This window comes from Mastacembelus armatus, chromosome 12 (genome assembly GCF_900324485.2).
Source record: "Mastacembelus armatus chromosome 12, fMasArm1.2, whole genome shotgun sequence".
Lineage (NCBI taxonomy): Eukaryota > Metazoa > Chordata > Actinopteri > Synbranchiformes > Mastacembelidae > Mastacembelus > Mastacembelus armatus.
The window spans coordinates 19226274-19250613 of record NC_046644.1 but is presented as its reverse complement, the minus strand read 5'-3'; the positions used below and the strand labels follow the sequence as shown (position 1 = coordinate 19250613).

The window sequence follows — 24340 nt, the reverse complement described above, 5'->3', positions numbered from 1 at the left end:
AACATTTATCATATCTGTGTAACGTGATAATCCTGACTAACAAATTCACCATATCAACTTAAAAAGGTGACAATATGTTGATTTTGTGTTTGCAGCATATTACCACTGCTCTGAGTGGCCGTTTATTAGATATTGCAGCACGTCTTTGTGCTGAGCTGAGTTAGCAGGCTGCTAAACTGTAGCTTCATCTTCCCCATGTAGACATGATTTATCATCGACCGCCCTGAAAAATAAAAGCAAATAAGCACCTGAACCAAATGTCTTTTCCTGCAGCCGTACCAGTCAAATGCTGCTCTGACGCTCTCGACCGATCTGACATTAAACAAAGACCAGTATTTACAGTTTCTACTGCATTACTCCGTTATTTCAGGGGAAACGATCTGTATCAATACTAAGATATAATATCATATATATTATATATCACTCTGTAGACTTTCTTTCATAAGAGGTACTTTAACTTTTGATGTTTTTGACAGTATTATTTTTGAATGCACTGATATTATACAGTGTTGATATGGAGTAAAAGATGAATGAAGGGCCTGTGTCCTGGTGTTCAGCATGTTTGTGCATTTATCTGCACAAGGTTTGGTTTGCAGATAAACCAAAACCCCCATCCAACCAGTACATGGGACAGTGTTACTGTGCACCCCCTCCTCCGTCTCTGCATCTTATGTAAGTGTGTCCTGATCTTTCTGCAGCCCACAGCAGTCACCCTGACACATATACTCTCTCCGCAAAAGTTTCATTATCGTTAAGGTCAGGTTGTGTGCGTGTGTGTGTGTGTGTGTGTGCGCGCGTGCATGCGTGCAGGGGGTGGGCGGGTGAAGGGGCACGCACAGACAGAGGGAGAGAGAGGCAGACTCTGTGTGACTGAGAGTGAGAGAGGGAGGACAGAAGAGTCCGCGGAGGAGAGGAGGAGGACAGAGCGGAGGCAGAAACCAGGAGGCGCTCCATGCAGTCCGGAGGATGCTGCTCTGACATGCGGACCATCCCTGATCCTGAGCACAGGAACCGGCTCTACCTGACCGACTGACTGCACATCAGCCCGCATATACAGACCCGGGAGCCCGTCTTCTGCTCACTTTCTCCCGCATACATACACACACCGTCTCCTCTGGACCGGCCATGCCACCGGCCGCCTGCTCGGTCGGGTACCGACTCCGCAGAACCTTGCCCGCGGCGCTGTGGATCGGGCTGCTGTGGAGCACCATCTCGGCAGGAGGTACAGTCTCATTTGATGTGTTCCCGATGAAGCCGGTCTAATATAACCTTCTGCATGCAATTACTCCAAATCCCTCTCGTCCTCTGGCGTCCACCCAGGCAGATTGTGAGTTCAGTTTAGGCGCCGCAGATAACTCGTCTTGTTCTGAGACATCTCGTAGGAGGAGAGAGGGAGAAATAGAGTCTGGAGCAGCTTTTGAAGTCTCGAAATAAACGTCGTTGCAGGCTATTTACTGTGTGAGCAGTTTAAACCAGTTTGGCACAACAGTCCAGGCATCCTCAGAGTCCATGTGGACCGGAGCCCACTCGTGTGCGTGGGAGCCTCGAACAGGCAGGAGGGAGGTGGAGAGAGAGAGAGAGAGAGATCACCTGTCAACAGGCTCTGCAGCTCGGCTCTTTGCCACGCACAGAGTGGGAAACGGAGGATTCCTCCAGTGCGAGCAGCAGAATCACAAAGACAGTGGGAGAGGAAAGTTGATGGCTGAAACGTGCGCTCAGGGTGCGCAAAGAGAAGATGTGGATGCTGCAGGTGGCAGAGTCTTTAAAATGACCTCCAGAACATACAGGCTGCTTGTGTTGATTCGTCTGGTCAACGAAAGCCCAGATGTGTGACCACAGGCTGTGATCTGTGGATCACTGGAGCTTTGTCTTAGAGGATGAGTCTGGTGTTTTCATCAGTGCTGGTTTTGGAGAGTTGGAGTGCGTTAAGAGCTAGAGGTGTAGATGTTTTCATCAGTGTCTCAGCTGAACGTTGCAAATCCAGATTATAGAAAAGGGAATGTAGTGAAAAATGTCGTCATGTGTCTGTTTTATTCGACCAACAGTCCAAAAGACAAAGTTTAGTCCCACATGAGACGAACAGCAGCATCAGACCTGCACAGTTTTAAACATGAAACCAGCAGATGTTTGTGTTTGTTTTTACTTTGACATGAGATAAATGATGAATCAATAATCAAAATAGTTGCTGATAGATTTGATTGATTGACTGTAAATACAACACAAAGTTCAGTTTCAACCCTGGGAAGGGCAGTTGAAAAAAAAAAAACAGGTAAAGTCCATTGCAACGCTAGGGGGCATTAACCAGGCAGCAAGTGTCTAATGGAAAATTGTTGAGTTGCATTATGGGAAATGTAGGATACGATGTTTTTGGGATGGGAGACAATTTCTTGAATGATGAGCAGCACGGTGGGTTAGTGGTTAGCACTGTTGCCTCACATCAAGAAGGTTCCTGGTTTTAAACCCATCAGGGGCCTTTCTGTGTGGAGTCTGCATGTTCTCCCTGTACTTGTGTGGGTTTTCTCCAGGTCCTCTGGTTTCCTCCCACAGTCCAAAAACATGTATGTCAGGTTGATTGGTGACTCTAAATTGCCCATAGGAGTGAGTGTGAGTGTGTGAGGTTGTTTGTCTCTATGTGGCCCTGTGATGGACTGGGGACCTGTGCAGGGTGGACCCCTGCCTTTCACCCAAAGAGAGCTGGGATAGGCTCCAGCAGGTTCCTGGGACCCTGGTTAGGACTGAGGGGGTACAGATGATGGATGGATGAGACTGAGGTGGCCATTTTTTGCAGTTTGGTGAGTTTTTATAAATGAAACAAAAACAGTGAAAGGCGTTTTTAAAAGTACCAGAACTAGCCCACATGTAAATATTCTGCCTTTAAAATATAACATATAGTATTAGCCTATTATGAAAAGTCAAAGTACTCATGTCTTTGTGTAGGAATTTCAATTTTCAATTCAATTTATTTTATTTGTATAGCACCAAATCAGAATACAATCATCTGAAGGAGGAAACCTCCAGCAGAACCACGCTCAGGTTGCTGGTGGATTCACCTGCATGGAGTTTACATAGAGGAATCCATCATGTGAGAACCACAGATCTGTTTTTAGCTTCAATTCTTAAGCTGGTTTCTGTAGTCTTATATGATTCTTTGAGCTCTGAACATCTTCCCCTTAACTATTAACTTCAGTTACATTCTTGGATTTTATTTTGAAATCCCCAAGTGGTTTATGGTCTCATGGAGCCACTGAATGTCCCATGTTGGTTAATGGGATCGTCCCCACACTGTATTTTGTGCATTTCCTCATCGGACATATATACACATGTTAACATGAATCCATCGATCGGTTCCCAGCAGGCTGCAGTCTTCTTGTTAATTCTTGTCCCGCCTGCCTTCATCTGTGCACACACACACACACACACACACACACACACACACACACACTAATGCACTGTGCGTCATGTGCTGCATCACTGGTTCCATCTCACTGTCGGGGTCTGTGGTTAATGAGATCACCCAGCAGAGATGTAATGTCACCGAGCAGGCTTGTGATTGTGTGTGTGTGTGTGTGTGTATGAAGATAGGCTGGATCACTGCGTGGTCTAATTTCTCGGGGTGAGAGAGATAATCTGCTAGAACGACAGCTTGACAGCAGAGTAGAGATTCAAGAGCTCCAGCTGGGAAGCAAAGCCAACTGCGCTTTGCATCCAGAGAGCAACATGGAGCCTTTTTATCGAACCACACTGCCATTGTTTGGTTGTGCAAATATCAGTGAGGCATGTCTGCTTAATTTAAAAAATATAGATTCTCTTGTCCTCTCAAAACCGCATTCATCTTGTACTTTGCCTTTCTCCTCTCATCACATCACCTCCGTGTTTCCTCTTCAGCTTCCGTCCTCCGGTCCTCTTTAGTCCTCTTCTTTTCTTTGAGTGTGAGGAGAGAAAAGTGGAACTGAGGGGGAGACTGGAGATTGTTTCTTATGGTTGAACAACCCCGGCCTTATTACACAACCAGATCCTCAGGCTGCAAACTTTTGAGAATATTTTGTCAAGTAAGCATCAGAAAGAGACCCCGAATGATGGAAAGTGAGACTGAAAAATGAAACATGAAGGGAAGTTTGAGAAACAGTTCGAATAGAAAGTCTCTATCTGTATCTGTTGTATGTGCAAAACACAGCATATATTTAAATGATCAATTGTTAGAAACCATCTAAACTGTCACAGCCATTTATACTCCTGCTAATATAATAGATGGAACAACATACTGTACTGGCCCAAATATAAGACCATCCTTCGTTTTTGATCACTTATTCTTGGGAAAAGACTTTTTAGGGTAGTTCTGTTGGGAAAGGGTCTCCAGATATTATCTGAGGAGAAACTAGCCTTCATCCTGAAGCCTTTTCTCTCGTAAAAGTGAAACATGAAATGATACTGTCACATGCTCACTCTGTCTCCCTTTCGAGCTCTTGGAGCTGGTGATAATGATTTTGTTTTTGCTTTTACTAGTCAAGATTTTCTCACTGGCAGCAAAACATGTTGCACAAGCCACCAGAAACTCCTGCAGGTTGAACTGGGCTAAAGAGACTTTTAGGGCTGAGGAATTGAGAAAGATTTGCTATAAACAGACACTGACTAGCCAGGTAACACTGAGATGATAAACAACCCATGATGCAACACTCTCTGCAGAAAACCATGTTACACTGGCTCTTCGTTCATTCCGTTTATTCAATTTTGGAAAGGAATTTTGGTGAAGGTGACACTCACATTTGCAAAATATCATCTTATATTAAGGTCAGCATGGAAATATTATAGCATTATATACTTTAACTGCTCAGATACTCATTTTTGTTGACATCCTTATGAAACAGATGAAGCAGTTTATCTGTGTGATATCTGGAATCTACTCACACGGCAGGAAGACAGTTTCCAGAGACAGAAAGATGGAGGTGACCTGATTTTAATCAGCAGCAGCAGCAAAGCACAGGTGGGCTTAGAGGGGTTTAACCTTTCATTTCCACAAGAGCCCCCTAAAATATGAGCTCCTGATTAATATGATTATGTGGCTCATGGTGTGCACTTAATAGTTAATGCTGTCTTTCTCTGTTTTTGGAAGCATAGCAGTTTTTAAAATAAATTGCCTGTGTTTCCCAGCAGCTGCTGGTTTTAGGTCATGCCTCTAGAGTGACAATCATCCTGCAGAGACTTTAGGGGGTGTTAGATAGATAATCCATCACACTGTGAATGTGGGGACCACTATGTTTTATTTAACATGATGTTATTATTGGATTATATTCACAGTTGTGGGGGACCCTCAGAGAATCCTGCTCTCACAGCTGTGTTACCACCCTGTACAAGATTCTGGTAAAGATAACAAGTTTCAAGTCTCTGCAAGTATATTTCTTCAAATAAAGCCAGTGGCTGCCTGTAGGGTAGACTATCGATTTAGAACAATTTAGTGTGCATTAAAAATTGCTATCATTAACGTAAAGCATGCACAGTCTGCAGGTGAATAGACCTTCAAAGCAAAGAGCCACTTTTACGTCCAGGAAAACTGCTGGGCCGGCAGTCTTTGTTCTGATTTCTCTTTGTATATATTACTGTGTGTGTGTGTGTGTGTGTGTGTGTGTGTGTGTGTGTGTGTGTTTGCTGCAGTTGGACGAGTGTAGACGATGCACAAGTTGCCATCTCAATTAGTCCCTGCACTCATTAGGACCAGAAGTGAGCGCTCGGTCTCACACACACAGACATATGGTCCAGGCTTCTGCAACGAACTTACCAGATATGACAACATCCCAGTGTGTGTGGGGAGGCGGGGGAGCTGGTGGAGGGGGAGTTAATGTGTCTTCCCGGGTGTTGACATCAAAAGAGGCTGCTTGAAGTAGGAGCAGGTCTTTCCACCAGTGATGTCTCCGCCTCAGCAGGTCGTCTTAGACCTTTGTGTGGGTGTTTAAAGGGGCTTGAAAATGTGTGTGCGTTTGTTGTTCAGTGTGAGTTGCCGATGCCTGCCTCTGTATCCGGGATTATCCTCTCTAGGATGGCTGCAGGATTGCACAGATGCTGCTGACACTTCTCCACAATAGAAGCAATTAACTGAAGCTTAACTTTGTGTATGTCTGTTTTAAGCCATGGTTGTGTGTGTGTATTTATTTTTTTTTTCTGCTCCCCTTCTTCATTCCTGGGTCTTTATTTGTCAGAGAAACTTAAAGCAAGTTTTATTCCCCCACATTAAAAAGCTAAATATGAGCTGTCTGCAGCACAGAGACGTTGGAGGAAATGGAGAAATTCAGAATCAGATTTATTTATTCGTTTATTTATTTTCAAGTGTGTCTGATATACAAGGAATCTGACTCCAGTACAGTGGCTCACAACAACAACAACAACAACAACAACAACAACGACTCTGCCCTTTGCACTCATTGCGCAGGCCAAGGCTCTCCCACAAGGCATTGCGGCAGCCCGCCCAGTTTTTACGTCTACAGCTAACGAGCTATGTTGGAGCAGGTGTCCGCTGCTGGACCGGTAATTATCAGTTTAATTGTGTTTTTTTAGTTTATTTATTGTTTTCCAGAAGTTAATAACGTTAGCCAACAACACTGTGTGTATATTATTGTGTATTAAGGCTAGTGGTAATAGCCTAACGCTAAAGTTAGCACGTTAGCTAAGTCGTATCTGAATTAGCCGTGACAGTTGCTGTGGTCCTTCTCGACTTTCTCCCTCTTATCGTAAAAAAATATCCAGGGGTCCTAAAATGTATTGAATACACCTTCAGTAATTAAAGGCCTTAAAAGTATTTAATTCTCTTAAATTTAAATTAGATACGTCTTAAACGTTTGTAGTGACGTCACCGCGAAAATTTCGCCGATCTTCCAGACCGTAGAAGAAGAATTATTTCCGGTATGCGGTATTTACTGTTCATAGTAAATGTTCTACATTTATTCTAATATTATTGTAATGTTATCATTTCGGACAGAAAAATAGTTTGCGTTTGGTTTTTTACATTAAACATATGTGGCTAATGTCCTACCTTACGATTCATTTTTGGAAAGAGTAGGTTTTCACTTTTGGTAGCCTGTATTTCCATGTTTGTTCTTTAATTGCATTTAAAGCAGTATTGAAAAGGCCTTATATTTAACTTGATTATACTTGTATTTGTTGTATACTAACCATGTTCGTGATCTACTATGGAAAACTGACTCTGGCACCAGCATATTAGGAACTCGTTGTCACTGTATTCACTAATTGTTAGCACGCACAGGTAAAGGTGTGATTTACCAGGATACATGGTGTTTCCTGTAGCCAGTTTGAACCAAGTAAATAGCACTGTCAAAAACACACTTGCTGTGATTCCTATACAGTCCTTTTGTGGCATGCTGAAGTCTGAATTTTGAACGTACAGTAGTTTCCCTTCTGAATTCTTTGTATAATTACTTGGATTTTGGCATTTGGCAGTGCTAAATGTTTCTGTTTTCACTGTGATGAAACCTTTAATGTAGAGTTACTGAGCATGCACAAAAAATATCAGAATCATGTTAAGATAATGGAGCAGGCATTAGTGTGTGCTCCTGCTGTTACGGATGTTTTTGTTAAAGTGTGTTCTGGTTGTTAACTCTCAATTATGCACAGAATGTGGCTTTGGTTAAGTATTGTTGTGTCCTTTTGCTACTATAAAAATAGTGCATAGTTGGTTTTGCAGATAAAAACAGGACTATATCCACACAGTCATAAATAAAATTCAACCAGTAATAGTGGATGGTTCTACAGGTGGCAGGTCAGTTTTTCTTTAGGGAGTTTTAGTTAAAACCATCAGAGCTTTAGCAAGCATTGTCAGTGCTGAATTAGGTGAGAAGCTCAGGTGTTCATGATGAGCCTTGGAGTGAAATTTTTTTGATCAAATTTTTGTAGAAAAATAAAAATATTTCCTCGTTTCAGCACAAATCTGTATTTCTGCCTGACTTCACAGGCGCCCTTGAAAGGGCATTGAAAATGGCGTTCATTTTTGTTCAGTAGAAAATGATGAATAGTGATCCAAAGAGAGATTTGATACGGTTGTCTGGGATTAGAGTGACAATTTGGATTTTCACTCTGACGGAGTTACACACAAACTCGCCCCGACACTTTGCCTTGTCAAATTCACTCAAAGCAGATTGGCACAATCAAGTGTGTCTGCAGCCAAGCCTTTTAAAAGGTTAATATTTCAGTTCCCATTTGCCTCAAAGCTTACGCTAAGCCAGCGCTCTGCTCCCTCATTTATCTGCCTTTGATATGGGAATCCCACTGAAGTAGGACTGTTGACGCATTCGACAAACTGTGTCTGTGTGTGATAATCCACGCTGCACGCCGCTTAGAGCAACGCCGGTAGCTTTGCCTGTCATGCTGTTGAGTCAGTGTGTCTGTGTGTTTGTCTCCCTTATACCTCCAATCGGAAAAGGTCTGAGAGTTGCGGAGAAGAGCTGAGCATCGTGGGATAGAAAGGATGTCTGGGTGTTGTTTTCACTGTGATTGGCTGCAGTTTGGGGCCGTGAGGTTCAATGTATCAGTGCTGCTCTGCTCCACTTGAGCGCAGGCATTGATTGATTCCTGTCATGGCCTGTGCAGAGTTCTCGCACCAGCAAACCCCCCTGAGCTTTGGAGAAATTTACGGTCCAACAGTTTTGAAGCATGTTGTCGGCAGAATTTAAAGGCTGAGGAGATGCAAAGCCTTCATCCGGACTTGAGCTCCTGCAGGATGATGGCTGCCAGTCATGCTCTAAAGTAGAGGACAATTGTTTATGTTTGGTTATGTCAGGCTGCTGTTACAGATCCACAGAAACTGAGACAGACTTTTTTTTTCTTCTGAGCCAGATACTATACTTCAAAAATAAATCACTAAACTCAACAGGACTGAATGGCTGCTGTTGAGTTAAGTGTTTTCATCATGGAGTCATTGAATGTGTTGTTTAGAGAGAGAAATAAGAAACGCAGGGGTTTCAGGGACCTTAATGGATTTTCATACTCAGTGTTTTGTTGTGTCATTGAATTTGTTCATTGTCATTCTAATGTGTAGTTCAGTTGTGTGCGATTAATATTTTAACTATGAGAATGAGAATCAACAGCGATTTAATTTCTATAAAGCCACGGTGCAAGTCAGGTAGCACCAGTTCAGTGTGTAGTCCACCGACATTGCATTTAATTTTCCTTTCAACAATACAGTATGATTTTTCACATGACGATTTAATAATTATTTGGGCATGTCCTGACACAGTCTCTCCACAAGTAGGAAGCTGTTGTTTTAAACGTCCCATTGATCAGTATTAATTATCAAATTCAGTAGTGTTCACCTTCTCGGGACTGTGAAAGTGCACAAAATTGACAACACTTAAATCGTTAGGGATCCTTATTGTCAAAACCATTAATGTTTTATGAAATCTCATGGCAGTCCATGCAGTACCTGACATATTTAAGTCTCAAGCAAAAAAATCCATCATCCTCCATCCTCCATCCTCCAACCTCACATCCTCCGGTTCCAATCTGCAGCTGTGAAATATATAAAAATCCATACACGTTAGATGTTTTGCTGCTTGACACAGTTATCATCACGTACAGTCCGATCCTGTCGTTACCCTGTGCGTCTCCTAAACTGCAATGAATTTCTACTCAGCCAACCTTGTGTTTTGATCATTTACTCATGAAGGCCGGGATGAGAACAAAGCTGTTGGGCTTTGCTGGAAAACAGGGCATTGATCGACACAAAGGTCATGTCTGATTGATCGAAGTATTTTTTTTATTACACCACCTGCAATGTGGCTCTTCGCTGGAACATCCTCTATAAATACTGTAATGGATAGAAACAGCTTGTGCGCTGCAGAAATATGTGAATCTTTTGCTTTTAGAGCACATCGTCTGTTCTATATTGTGCAGCAATACTAAAATTTAACACGCAGTAGTCCAGTTTGTGTTTCACTTGCATTTTCTTTTCTGCTTCATAATTTATTCCATGTTGACATTTGGGTCAAGGCCATTCTGAGGTTCACGCTAAAAGCATTCCTCCTTTTCCCCTGACTCCTCTCAGCTCTGCTCTGTGCCTCCTTTCACGATCCACGTGGCCAGTGAAGAGATACATCCACCTTTTCTTTTATTCATGGATTAAAAGCACAGAGCCCGCACACATGTAGCTGTGACAGGCCCCGAACACACACATACACACACACACACACCGACACACACATTCACCCTGTCAGCACTGTCAGAATTTAGTTGCCACTTTCTAATAAGCCACCGTATTTGCAGTTAATAAAACATTTACTACAGTTTTATGGCTTAGCTACTGTATAAGCCATTAATAAGCGACTTTAGGGTTGCCAGGTTGTGTAAAATCCAGCACAGCACTTTTGTTCTTTAAACTCCTTAATTCATTAGGGAAATTAAATCCAGTAAGAAATGAGACATGTGACAGCAGCACAGGTGTTAATGATATAATTAATTCTGTCCTGTGGCTCAGTGTCACACTAATAACGTCGTGGGTCACTTGACCAGAGCAGAGCCATGTTATTAGTCACACCTGTGCTTCCTACTGGCACAAGTCAAAATGGCTGATGTGGAAAAGGTCTAAGGGGATGTTCCCCAAGTTCCAATTTCATTCACTTTCTGCTTTGACTCTAATCTGGTTAATCTTTTATTTACAGACTGTCTGATCGACTGCTCACGTTTTTTTTTTTTTTTTATGGGACTCTGTTCCCAAATTGTAGCAATTACAAAAATCTTACCTAAGTTGAAATAAACTGCAGTGATCTTTTAGTATTGTTCTTGCCAGAGCAAAATCTAATTACTTACTATTAATACTCTTTTCAGTGCATCCCAAAACTGTCTATGACTACCTGCCTCATTACACTGTTCAGTGGCCATTATCAGTTGTTTTTAGGACCATAGGTGTGGGTTTCCTCCAGGTACTCTGGTTTCCTCCCACAGTCCAAAAACATGTATGTCAGGTTGATTGGTGACTCTAAATTGCCCATAGGAGTGAGTGTGAGTGTGTGAGGTTGTTTGTCTCTATGTGGCCCTGTGATGGACTGGGGACCTGTCCAGGGTGGACCCCTGCCTTTCACCCAAAGAGAGCTGGGATAGGCTCCAGCAGATCCCCGTGACCCTGGTTAGGAGTAAGCAGGTATAGATAATGGATGGATGGTGTGGGATGTGTACTCCACCTCCTAGTCAGCTCAACAGGCTGTTACTATGCTTTGGATGTTTGAAAGGCCTGTGTTTTGTTGCCTTGCTGTGTTTTTCCCTCCTTATTGATGATATGCTCTGACTGGCCTACAGGTAGCTTGCTCCCACTGATGCATAATTATTGGTGTGGGGACAAGTGGTGTGCAGTATTCAGACAGCTGGATCACGTTCCTACTCTCAGCTTTTAGTTTAGTAAGTACAGTCCTCTGATACAAGTTAAACACCTTTGACCTGGAAATCAGAAGATAATCACCAGGTTAGAGCCACCAGTTTGGTCCTGTGACACTTATAAACCACAGTCATCACTGTCGTGGGTAAAGCTGCTTGTTAGCTCTGGTTCTTTCTTCTGTCACTCCTCTGCAGTAACAAACTCTGACATGCTTTTTAAAACATGCGATAGTGAGATGAAACATCAGTTCAATTTCACTGGCAGTGGTTAGACTTTAGTATTTTCCATTTTCAGAGTGAGTCTGTAATTAGCTTGTGCATTGGCGATGTCTGATTTAACCTGCTATGATACTGTGGTAGATGAAAAGCATTTTGGATTGTGTGAATTTTTTAAATCAGTCACACCCATTAGATCAAGCTGCAAACTGTGCTGAATGGTAATAGTGACTGGAACTTTCTTTTATTATAAATAAAACAAATCCCAGACTTGGAATACTACAATTGATGCAGTACTAGTTTTACTCTGCAGGTCTGAAAACAAATAGTCTGCCTGCTTTATTTTGCTGTGATTTTATTCACAACAACACCTTTTCATCCTTTGCTGTCATCTTTTAAGTACAGTTTGCACTTTTATCTGTAGATTTGTTCTGAGGCATCCTTATTTTATGAAGCATTTGTTCGGTCTAGGAGACATTTTCACTGGGTTTTAACATTTGCACTGAGACACATGCAAAGCCATGTCTGTTTTGTGCCTACATTTTCTATATTTTATTTTAGTACGTTTTTAATGACTTCAGTTTCTTTGCTTATCTTCCCCTGCATTTATCTTCACCTTTTATTTTTATGTTTGTTCTCAGTAATTATGACTTTTGGGCAGACTCAGTACATTTATTAACATTTTATTTGCTTTTTTGTGCAGACGATGCTGTAGTGTGTGTAGTTTATGGAAAAGTGTGCTCCTTTAACATGTGTATCAGAAAGTCGTTGTTGTGGCTGTCTGACGTAGTGAAAACTGATTTTTGTTCTGTGGAGGATAGAACTGTCTGTTTCCTCTGGCTTCGTTTTCTTCCATCACTCCCCCCCCCCGCCGCCTCTCGTCTTTCCCCTCCTGCTGCTAACTGGAGGCATGCAGGAGTGTGAGGAGAGTTTCAATGACTTGTGGCTGCAAGTGCATTCACACAGCGATGTTTCTGCTCAGCGGAGCAGCTAACAAACATGTAGATGTCAGCACAAACACACACGCACATTGGTATTACTGACGCATACTTGTTTGGAACTTCATTGACTGTATTCATTCCCTAACCATTCTCTCTAATCCTAACCTTTACCACTACTACCACTTAATCCTATTCTAATCTTTGCCATAAACCCACATCTAACTCTGAAGCAGGCCTGAAAAGAGGTAAAAATGTTCTGACTTGGGAATATTTTCCACTTCCTTCTTTCTTTTTGAGGACATTTAATCCTCATGAGGATTAAATGTTTTCACATAAGAAGACACACAGAGTCCCAAAGCTGTGGCAGCAAAGAATGTGCTACTTTAAACCATTTCTACATTTCTGGGAATCCAGTCTTGGTGCATAGCATAACTTCTTCTCCAGTCACAAACGGTGACCCTCCTCTTGCACGCCCCATTGCGTTGAACACATACTGACAGTGTCAGGACGAAAGTGCTTGTTGTGCTGAGCCCAGCTTTAGCTGCTCTGACAAACATATTTACAAAACGATGTGAAATGTGAGGTTCAGTCATTGCAGAAGGTGTTGATAGTCATCTCTCTGTCACTGGTCTCCATCTGTGAGCTCTGGCACAACAAACGTGACTGAGCTTTTCTCCAGATTTGCCTTTAAAGATTTTGAAATCAAGTGAACGTTTTATTCGTGCTTAGTTCTTAGCCTCACCTTCCTCCAAAATAGTTTCTTTTTTTAGCCGTGCTTAATCTGCTCTAATTTTGGTTTATGAAATTTTATAAAGCTGGGCAACATAATCAGTATGGCATATTTATCCCTGTTAAATATGTGTAATTTGCACCAAAAACATATAGAGGTTGAGACTATAAAAAGTGTATTTTTGACTGTAGCACATGCTGTCGGTGAGAAAAATTAAAGCGTTGGCAATGTTGTGCTGTAATCCGATGGGGAAACAATGTTATATGGCTGAGCGACAGGATTTATAGCTCATTAATCACATGTGTTGCCCAAGGGAGACACGCAGAGGCAGTTACATGCCACGTCTTTACGAAGAAAAACAAAAAATGAGTCATACGCTGTGTCACAGAAAAGAAAAAGCATGTGAAAATATAGACGAAGGGTAAAAGTAAAGTGGAAGGTTGAGAGGGAAGCACAGCTGCAAAAACAGGCTGGTTAGGATGGGGGAGGCCGGGGGGAGGACTGGACGAGGGAAGGGAGAGGGAGGATGGTGTGAAGGAGAAAGAGCCTGCAGATGATGCCATCTGCTCAACTGAGCTGGTCATGGCTGGCTGCAGTAGCAACTGCTTCTGACACCACACACACACACACACACACACACACACACACACACAGACCAGTTGAGCATCAAGTTTTGAGCCTTAAACCAAAGCACTGCAGCCTTTTCACAGGTGTCACAGGAGACTGCATGCAGATTCCTCTGGAGATGCGTCTTGCTCCGTCTGAGATAATTCACTATAAATCTAGATACACAGTCAGTTGATTTTATTCTTTAATAATCAGACGTGCAGAAAATTTAGCCGTGGCCTTTGCACATCTACATATCGACAGGTGTGTGGGAGATTAGCCTGATTAAAGTTACTTGACTGGAACGTTGCAACTGAATGAATTTACCATAAACAGGTAAATAGGTTCAGCTGCAGGTCCATTTTTCCATTAGGGAGCATAGTGTAGTGTAGCACAGGCAGTGGAAACACAAGCTTATATGTCTCCATCTAAGAATAAAACAGTTTGTGTGGGATTGTGTGTGAGAGCAGGTGTAATTTGTCCTGTGAGTCTGAGCTTACAGCAGTTGGTAATACTCATTATTCACATAAATGACTCATATGCGTGAAGGCTTGTTCTGTGTTACATGAGATAGAATTGATAGAATATCTTCATACAATTAAACAGCAGCCTCTTCCCAGCAGTTGACTAATGGAATTTACATGATGCTCATATTTACATTATTTATATTATTACATTCAGTATCTTTATAAAACATCAGTTTAATAAGCAGGTTCAGCCCACAGGCCTCTGTCTGCCCTCTATTGAATCAGAAATAACCTGAATAAAGACGTCACAGTAACAACAGTAATTATGAGCAGAGGAAAAACTATACTTAATCAGGTGAGTTAGATGATGATGAAATGATAAGCTTCACACAGGTCAGTGCTATCACTTTGAATGCGGTGTGTTTTAGTATCTTGGCTGTTTGAAAAGATCCATTCACAAATTCAGCTCAGTCTGAGTTTGATTTTGTTTTCACTGGCACACATTTCTTGTTGCCTGCTTTTCCAATCAGCCAGATTTAATTAATTAACTTTAATTAACTCTCTCTCTGAAAATGCTGCCTTCACTCTTTTGCATCATTAGTTGGAAGATATTATTTAATCCTTAAACTCAGTCTGCAAAATTAGTTCTGCTCCTGCATGTAGGAATTTTAAGCTGAGTCTATTTAACATTTCTGCAACGTGTGAACCTGGAAGCGTAAATTGTGTGTGTGTGTGTGTGTGTGTGTGTTTGGGTTGTGTTTGAGCAGAGAGGAGATTGCCTATGTGTTCATCTGCTCCGAGGTCACCGTTGACTGGTCGGTTCGATAACTGCTCTGCTTTTGGTTTCAGGTCATTCCACTCGCTGACGCTGAGCACAGTTCAAGTGTCAATTTGGAGATAACATCGATCTGTGTGTGTGTGTGTGTGTGTGTGTGTGTGTGTGTTGCTGCTCCTCATTAGTTCACACACAGGAAATCATTAAATAGGAGCAGTGTGCTTACCCAGCGCCTGAATTTGAGAGGCAGAAACATCTGAGGTCACAAATGCTGCAGTTCTACCACAATCTGACTTCCAGGGACTTCATGCAATTAGCACTGAGCCCTGAATAATTAACACCAAGGTACACTGGTGGTCAAGTTGTCCTAGTTTTTAAAACTGGGATCTTAAAGCGTGATTTTGATTTATTACAGCTTGGACTGTATTTTTGTATTTATATAAAAAAATGACGCTGCTCTTGCGGCTGAGACCTGGGAATGTATTGCTAAAAATCACATCACTTCAAAAAGATCCGAGATCCTTTTTAACACAGAGTCCTCAGAGTGCAACTTCATCCCAGTTTTCATGGTTCTACTTTGTCTTCATGCACAGTGTAGTTTGTGTGTGCACAGTGTAGTTTGTGTGTGCACAGTGTAGTTTGTTTGTGCACAGTTTTGTATAGCACCATAAAGATAAATCTATAGATTTTTGGATGGTATTTTCACAAATCCCATACACAAATGAAAAGCAGTAATGAATTTCTTACTCTGTGAATCCAGAACCTGGTTTAGCTTATCTATCTGTACCCTTTGCCCTGTTTAGACTAATTAAACCAACGAAACCAGGCAATATTAAAACATGGAGTCATGACTCAAATCTGTGCAAATATTTTGTATCAGATTCGACTTTGGTGAAATTTGACATTCAGATTCACATCAGTGACTAATTAGCAACCAAGCTAACAAGCTTCTTGACTGACAGGTAACGTATTTGCTCTTAAAGGTGCAGTGTGTAAAATGTGAGAGAATTAGCGGCATCTAGTGGTGAGACTTTCTGAGTATCCCTATGTTGTTTAGAAATTAGGTTGGTATTTTCTGGTGACGACAACATATTTTATTTCTGCTAATAGATCCCTCTAAATATTACACATCAAATCTTTAAATATCTCTTTACTGAAAGAAATGAGGTTTAATCTTAAGCACAAAATGCAAAGTTGAAATGTTGTAACTTCTGCCCAGTGGTTGCATGTGATTCGTCTTTCGCAGCCTCTAGACCCATGTACTTCACAAATGGATGAATTTCACCGTCCTGCCTTTTGCTGCAACCAGGCGGGTTAGAGATTTTGTCAGTATTCAGAGTGTGAGCCAGTGCAGAGTCCCTACACCAAACTGGTCCGCTGCCAGTGCTACAGTGAAGGATTAATACTGACACTTTCAGTTTGACTTCCAAAAAACTGTTGACTTGTTTATCACCTGTCTGACTGCTCCGATTTTTGCCCCACTGGACTGTACTCTAAGCTCACAGGAATGACCCAGCTGGAGTTACCTTTTGGATTAATTCAACTGGTGTTGTGCTTTCCAGACATGCTTTGGGCTAAAGTTGTTGTGCCTGTACCTGAAATGATAACCTGACATGTCTTTTTAATGCAGCCAACTGTCTCCGGCAGCTTGTGCAGTATCCAGACAGCTGAGTCTGCGTGTGAGTGTGTGTGTGGGCTGGTATTAGTCATGTTGTGGGAACCAAACCCTGTTTACATCCTCACACTGTGGGGACTCGGCCTTCTTGGTGGTGCTGGTCACCGCCATGGAAATCACAGAATTTTAGGGAGACACCTTGGTGGTTTTAGGTTAGGGTTAAAGGTTAGGCTAAGTAGTAGTGATTGTGTTTGAGATTCCTGTAGGAATCCAGGAAATAAATGTAAGTTAAAGTCCCAGTGAGAAATGAAACGTGTGTCGTTATCACAGTGTGTCTCCATGGAGAACAGACACTGTAGACAGGGAATGTATTCCAGATACAGTTGCTGCCAGTCTTGGGCTTGATAAAGCACTTTGAACAGCCACTAGCTCCTTGAATACAAATTAAACAGGGTAACAAAGAAAACAAAAAGATGAGCTTTTCCCTGTATTTTAGCACAGTGGTTCAGGATCACAGATATACACACAAAACCATAAAGGAGCCAATTTTCATTGTTGTCAGGCTTTCAGCCCCATTGAAACCTTTTTTAACATCGCTTTACAGCCTCAGATTTGATTGTGCTGGAGTGGCACTGACAGTCTGCAGTTACTGAGGACTATTGAATGCTGCCTTCATTTCTCTCGCTCTTTCTCCTTTTACAACACTCAGTCTGCTGCATGTACAACCTCTCATCTGCAGTCAAATAAAGTCACAGTCGCCCTTGTTTTTCTCCTGTTTTGTTCTTTAAACACCACATGCTAAATGCTGTCAGAAGGGTGATGTGGTCTCGGCAGCCTGTGGTTTTTAAGATTGCCCATACTCCTCAGCGTTTGTGTCTCTACACTCATATTAACAGAGAAAGAGAACCAGCAATGCACCTACAAATGGAGGCAAGACAGCGACGCACTGAAAATGCAATGAAGAGTTTAATGAAATTTTTGGCATCTAATATTCATGGCTTCAATCATCCATCTGTTAACATCACCAGTAATGAAACTGAGTGCATCTCTCATTCACTCCTGCCACACTCCATTTCCTGCAAAGACCAGACCTTTTAATATATTAAACATAAGGGTTTTTCACATTTTTCAGTATTAGATGTTAAGGTCATGAGCCGGCACGTCACGCCAACAGGATGTGCTCGTGCGGAGTAAAACAACTTATGTTTTATTAACTGATTCACAGATCAAGAGGCAAATGAAACCTGTGCAGATGTTTTGTGTCAGTTTTAACTCTGATGAACTTTGATGTCCAAATTTTGTGCCACTGACTCAGACCGTTCTCCAGAGCTGAGGTTTTTTTTTCTTATGTACACGGATGAATTATGTGACGATAAACCCTGGGCACAGACAGGTAAAGGGCACACTGGGCGAACGTGGTCGCATCATTTGGAGTCATATGTGTGTGTGTTGTCTTTAAGCTGCTCCATAAAAGACATAGTTTGCTGACAGTTAAGAGCCTGGATTGACTAAAGACTGTGAACTTATTTTTGCATTTGTAACCAAGCTAACAACCTTCTTAATTTACAGGCAGCAAACTCTCCAGCTTGGAGGGCTTTGTGTACCGTTAAAAACCTTTATTCAAAGATTGGGATGTACAGTATTGAGAAGAAAATGCTAAGCAGGATTTTTGTGATAATTGTAACTTAGCACTGCTTCCACATTAGTGTGCACACTGTAGTTCACCAAACAATCCTGGGAGCAGTCCCATGCAGCCTGTAGAACCAACTATATCAATATTTCAAATAGTCCACATCTTTTCAGCCATCTACAGCCCCATATTTCCCTTTTTCTTACTTTCTTTTCAAAATAGAGTATGACCATGCAGAAAACAGCGATTAACCGACCTATAAAATCATTAAAATGTTCAGTGTCTGCTGAGCTGAAATAGGCAGGACTGTGTAGGTGTATGTGCACTGTACAGTATAGCAAAGAAGTGTTGAGAAAGACACCACAGTCTTCTGCAGCTGCAAGACTGAGTGCAAATATATGTATTTTTTCAGTCTGTTACTTTCTCACTGATAAAATCAGCTGTCAGTCAGAAACCAAAACCCAACTGTGACTGGCTGCTAAGGGTGAATTTGAGTGTCACTGGACTATGATGCAATCTTCCAATTTTAAGCTCTAATGAAGGCAATGAGCTAAAATATTGCTCTCTAAAATTTAAACCTGCATTTATAGATTCTTTTTGGAAACCTAAAGGACAAGCTGTAAACCCATCGCTGACACCATCTTTGGGACTGACTGGTTTAACAGTAGGTTATTTTCTTACTGAGCAGAAATACAGCAATATTAGCATCCATGTGGACCAGTGTCTGAGTCCTCCTGCTGAGTGTCAGCCTAGTGTTCCTTCAGTTTGAGCTCTGGTTTTGGTCTCCACCACCTCCTGAGGGAAATCTCTGCCTCTTTAGCTGCTAAATGTTCCACTATGTTCACCAGATCGTCTCTGACTGTGTCTGTCTGCTGAGCAGGTAGAGGACTGTGGCTTTTTACAGATTATTTGGTAAATGTTTGCTGCTGGAAGTGACACAGAGAGTGAACCGAAACAGTAAAGTTGTGGTCTGTAGTTCTGTAGTACTGATGGGAGCTGTAATAATTATCTGTGGCTTTGGTATTAGAAGCAACTATCACATTACACATTGATAGTTAATAGCTTAATAATATAGAAAACACTTTCATTTGAGGTTTTTGACTATTCTTCAGAATATAAACTGAAATAACAACCTGTGTCCTTGTTGGTGCCAGTTTTTGTGTGTTGTTTTTGTTGCGCCTGTCACTACACATCAGACTGTTCAGAGACTCCCAGAATCAATAAAACTGTCTAAGTACTGCACTGGGCTCTGAAATAGGCACAGCTGTCCTGATTATGGTGAGCTATAGTGCATGCTCTATTTTCTCCAAGAGCCTTGTCAAGGACCAGCAAGTGGTCCCTTTCATCCTGTCTTTGTGATCCAGAGGTCACCCAGGTAAAACCGCACCCCAGGGAGTCCCCAGACAACTTATAGCATAGGCCTTTGAAACACACATCAAGGCGTTCCCAAACCAAATGGCATATCTTCAAAGTATTTTCTGCCTTGTGATGGTACAGTAATACTGTGACCTTTTACATGTGCACCTGCAGAACATTTCAGGCCATATGTAGTAACAGCCAGACCTACAAACAGTTACTTAATGACGACACTGTATCCTGGTGGATTCTCAGCAGACTGAGACTCAGTCAGGTCTGTTGCTAGACAAAAACATAAAGCTGCATTTTTATTATGAAGTACTGCAACAAATTTTATCTGAAAAGTAATTGTCAGCTTTGGATGTAGGAATATATGTTGTGTAAAATGCACAATATGTGTCTCCATAAATGTACTAGAGCAAAGTTAAAAGTTAAACTAAGGACAAAGCAAGTACAGTAGAGCCTGCTCTGTCTATGACACACTGCCAGCCTTACTGCTTTATGCAGCATTTATTTACTCTCTGAGCAGACGTTCATCACTATTTACATCCATGTGGACCAGTGTCTGAGTCCACCTGCTGAGTCTCAGCTCAGTGCTCCCTCAGTTTTATCTCTGGGTTTGGTCTCCACCACCTCCTGAGGGAAATCTCTGGCTCTTTAGCTGCTGGAAGTGATTATAAAGCTGAGAGGAACTGCAGATTCAGCTGTTAATTCCTCAGGTATATCACCATGAGTGATACTACAGTATTCACATTTAACATCCTCATTCACAACATTATTAAAATATTGATTATAGCTGTTTGAACCAGAGATACTGAGATAAAAAACAAACTGTACCGTTTGTGACTTGGGCTGTTTTTCTGGAAACAAAAACTTAGTCACTAGCAAACGATAATTATCATTGACCAAATAGGCAGGAAGTTTAGTATGTGCCAGTGTCCTGCCTTTCTAAATGTGACGACAATCCCACTTTATTAGGTTTAAAGTGTTTCTTCTGCTCAGTGGTTCTTTCCTTGTCCCAGTTGTGTCATGTGACCTTTTCTGCTCAACGTTCAGATTGGTGGTGCATTGTTGTTGTCCTGCATTATCCTTCCTCGTTAATGTTTGTTTCATTTCTTCTTTTCTTCTAGTTGCTTTTCTGCAAGCTCTATTAATGCTGCAGTCCCAGCAGTTTGGTGGAAAACAAGCGACGGCTGATTTCACTGATTATTTCCTCCCCTCTGATTGAAGATGCTGATCGCTGGAATCAGCTGCTCTGGTCTCTTGAAGTGGGATAAAAATCTGCAAGCTTATTGCTCTTTGGTAGCATTTAAAATGAGATCTAACGGTTTAAAGTGAGATTTCTTACCTCAAACCACAAAAGTCTATTGTGTGTGCCCACTGCGATAAATCATCGTTTCATCCTCTGCAGTACTTCTTAAGTAACTTTCTTATTTTTCAGTCATATCTGTGTAGGCCTACTGTGTGACCTGTCATTTGTCTGACAGTCTTTTCATAAAACTGAATCTCCTGTCAAACCATAACTGTCACAACAGGGAACATCGCGGCAAATTTCCATCAAACGAGCCTCAAAAATGCCACGAATCTGTCAGGCCTCATCGACACGTCTGTTGTTTTCTCTTAGAACGAACATCACACATTAATCACGGACACAGTGACGAGGGGAAATTGGTTATAAACACAATCTGTGCTTTAATGGATTTCACAACATCTGGGCTTTAATTATTCATCTGCTGACCGAACTACAAAACTCAGGTAGCAGCACAGATATGAAAGCTGTCAGCATATTTTTCTGACGCGAGACAGTGGATAAATTGTAAAGTATGCCCACTATGTTTGCTTAACCAAAACACTAGAGACTTAACAAAACAGCCCATTCATTTGTCTTTTAGAATATACTGGCGTTGGTGTAAGGTTTGATACTCGAGTTTAGTGGATCAAATCTGAAGCCACAGAGCTCATCATATTTCTGCTCATCAGTCGTTGTTGTGTCTCTCTCATTAGACATTATTGTTTAAATGGTTCAAAGTCAGACAATGACCCTCGTGCTATAAATAAGGTAATTGGGATGAGTGCAGGAGCAAAACAAAGGCACAGTGGATGTGAATGCAAACACAGGCTGGAGACCAATTAAGGAGAAAGGGCTGTCAGCCACCAGTGCCTCCTTCTAGAAAATTCTGTCAACACTATAAAGCTGAAAAATCCACGAATGGGCTGCTCCTGCAAACACCTGCCGGATTTATTCTGAAAGGGGGGGTTCAGTCAAAAGTGGTGCTCCAGACCTGAAATTTAGGTTATTTTGTGGTTGACATGTCTGATGTTATACCCGTGTTTGTGCTTTTCACAACATATGTAATGGCTTCCCTCCTATGTACAGGTTTTAGTCCAGTGTGTTACAGATTGATCATACGACTGTCTTAAGGTAAAGGTCATTTTTTCCATACAGTTTATTTTATTGACAGGTGCAGTTCAATATGACCTCTAGTTTGCTTCTGAGAACTGGTGTTTTATCCATCAATATGGCACAGCAGACAGGTCTAAATACTACAATACCCAAGAGCCTTGGCCTCGGTTGCTATAGAGAAGAGGCTCTCTTGACTCAGAACTGTTAGTTGTTGAATTTGTGAAGAAAACATGGCATCCTAGTTACTGAGTTTGTGCAGAATTAACCCGAAACATGAAGGTGAAGCTGCAGATTTGTTGTCACTGTCACTATGAGATTGGATGTTGAGTCATCGTTATCCTCTCATGTCCCCAGCTCCCTCTGGCTCTGTCACTAAACTGGTTTATTGATCACAAACTGAGAACCTGTCCTCTTTTCAAACTGCGCTAATCAATATTTACATTTTAACAGTGAGTCAGACTTTATTAGTCCTTACAGTAAAGTGAGAAGAGCATCCACTGAAATGTCCAAAGTAAAAACTGCAGCTGCTGTTGACCACCCTAAGTGGGATTTTTTGGATCAACAGTGTAGAAAACTACAGAAGGTCAGTTCCTATTAAATCCAAGTGAGGAGTTAAATAATTAATGAAGGCAGCAGGGTTTGGAGATGACTGCAGTGTGCTACTGAAAACGAGTTGTCACGATGAGACAGAAACACAAGCAAACATAGGCCATCGACAACACCAAGCACCATTTTATCTCTGCAATCTGCACAAATCACTATCAGAGTTTCTCTTGTTTTTCCCCTCATGAGCTTAATGGCCTCTAACGCTTTTTAATAACGCAATCACAAAAAGGCCTTTTGTGACTGTACGCCTTGGCACAATTATAACTACACTAATGATGTAATGTAGCACAGCGAGGGCTCTTTTAGCAATAGAAATAATGTAATATCCTGCTAATCTTGCAGGTTTTTGGTTTGTGTTAAAGAAATTGCTTTTCCTTTCCAAGCTGGTGTGCAGCACAACCTTCTACCTGCACATACACCAGCATCCAGCTCCAGGCTTATTTGATTATGTGTATGGGTAATGGGTTGTGCAGGACCCCGCAACTGATAACATTGTCTTCTATTAGATTATCAAAGATATTTTGCATCAGCACACATAATAAGAAGAAATATCAGTGTAGAAAATAACTACTGCAAAATAACTCGCAGGCATTGTGTCGCCATTATGTACATCTGTCAGCAGAGAGGACTGACAGCTTTATTTTTCAGCTGTAAAAAGCTCCTCTCAGGCCATATCTCAGTCAGTTGTTTAACAACCACACTTAGGGAAACTTTGTCAAAAAAAGGATGTTTATGTTGTGTTTACATTACTGTAATTAGCGTGATCAAATTGGATTTAAATGACTTAAAACGTCAGAAGCTGAGTTTTTCAGGATCTTTACGTCTGTGTGTGTGTGTGTCTGTGTGTGTGTGTGTCTGTGTGTGTGTGTGTGTGTGTGTCAACATCTGCTGCTGAGTAGCTGCCTAAATAATTGCAAGCTGTGAAAAGCTGAAATTAGTTTTTTGATGATGGCAGTTTGACACATTGAGCTTAATGCATGGGTATCCAGAAATAAAAAAAAGCCTATTTATTTTCTGTCTGATGATGAAAAATAGCAAAACGAGAAGAAAGTTCTTGTGTTGTTGACAACACAGAGAGGATATTTTCTCCCGACTTATTTCTTTCCTGATAAAAGCAGCAGCAGCAGTAGTCCTGTGCTCTGAGTGGTTTTGTCAGAGGAAAGTGTTAATGACACTTAAATAGAGATTAATGTGAGACTGCACCTTGAGCACGTTGTCAGGTGAAGTGTATGTTCTGTACGGCTGGTGGTGGTTGTGAGGGTGCACTGCAAAGTATGTGGGCAAGAAGACGGGGGGTGAAGTGAATGTGTGTGTAAATGCTGGGCTGTGCTGTTTTAGGGCTAAGCTGCTGGAGATGGCATTTTCTCATGCACGGCAGAGTGGTTTCCCTGTCTGAGCATTTCTTCTTCTTTTAAGTTTCTCCCTCCATCCTCTGTGCACAGCTCCTGTCATGCTTAACGGCCCTGTCTCTCCATTGCACAGTCTTACTGTATTTGTCGTGTGTGTATATGTGTGTGTGTGTGTGTTGCAAAGTGGAAGTAAGCTCTACTGGGCTTTGGCTGTGCTGGACAGATAACCCAACTCCTGATAAGACCAGCAGGACAGTGACAGACCACACACAGCCATA

The 24340-nt window shown here is 41.7% G+C and overlaps 1 protein-coding gene across 2 annotated transcripts in view; it reads left to right on the top strand.

Annotated features, from left to right (window-relative positions):
- The first annotated feature begins 910 nt into the window (after positions 1-910).
- Positions 911-24340, top strand: part of sez6l (seizure related 6 homolog (mouse)-like) — a 36751-nt gene continuing 13321 nt past the window's right edge. For both annotated transcript variants that reach the window (XM_026297496.1, XM_026297495.1), the window contains exon 1: positions 911-1222. In XM_026297496.1, coding sequence (XP_026153281.1) covers positions 1126-1222 — 97 coding nt within the window. In that variant the 5' untranslated portion in view covers positions 911-1125. The remainder of the gene's footprint in view (positions 1223-24340) is intronic.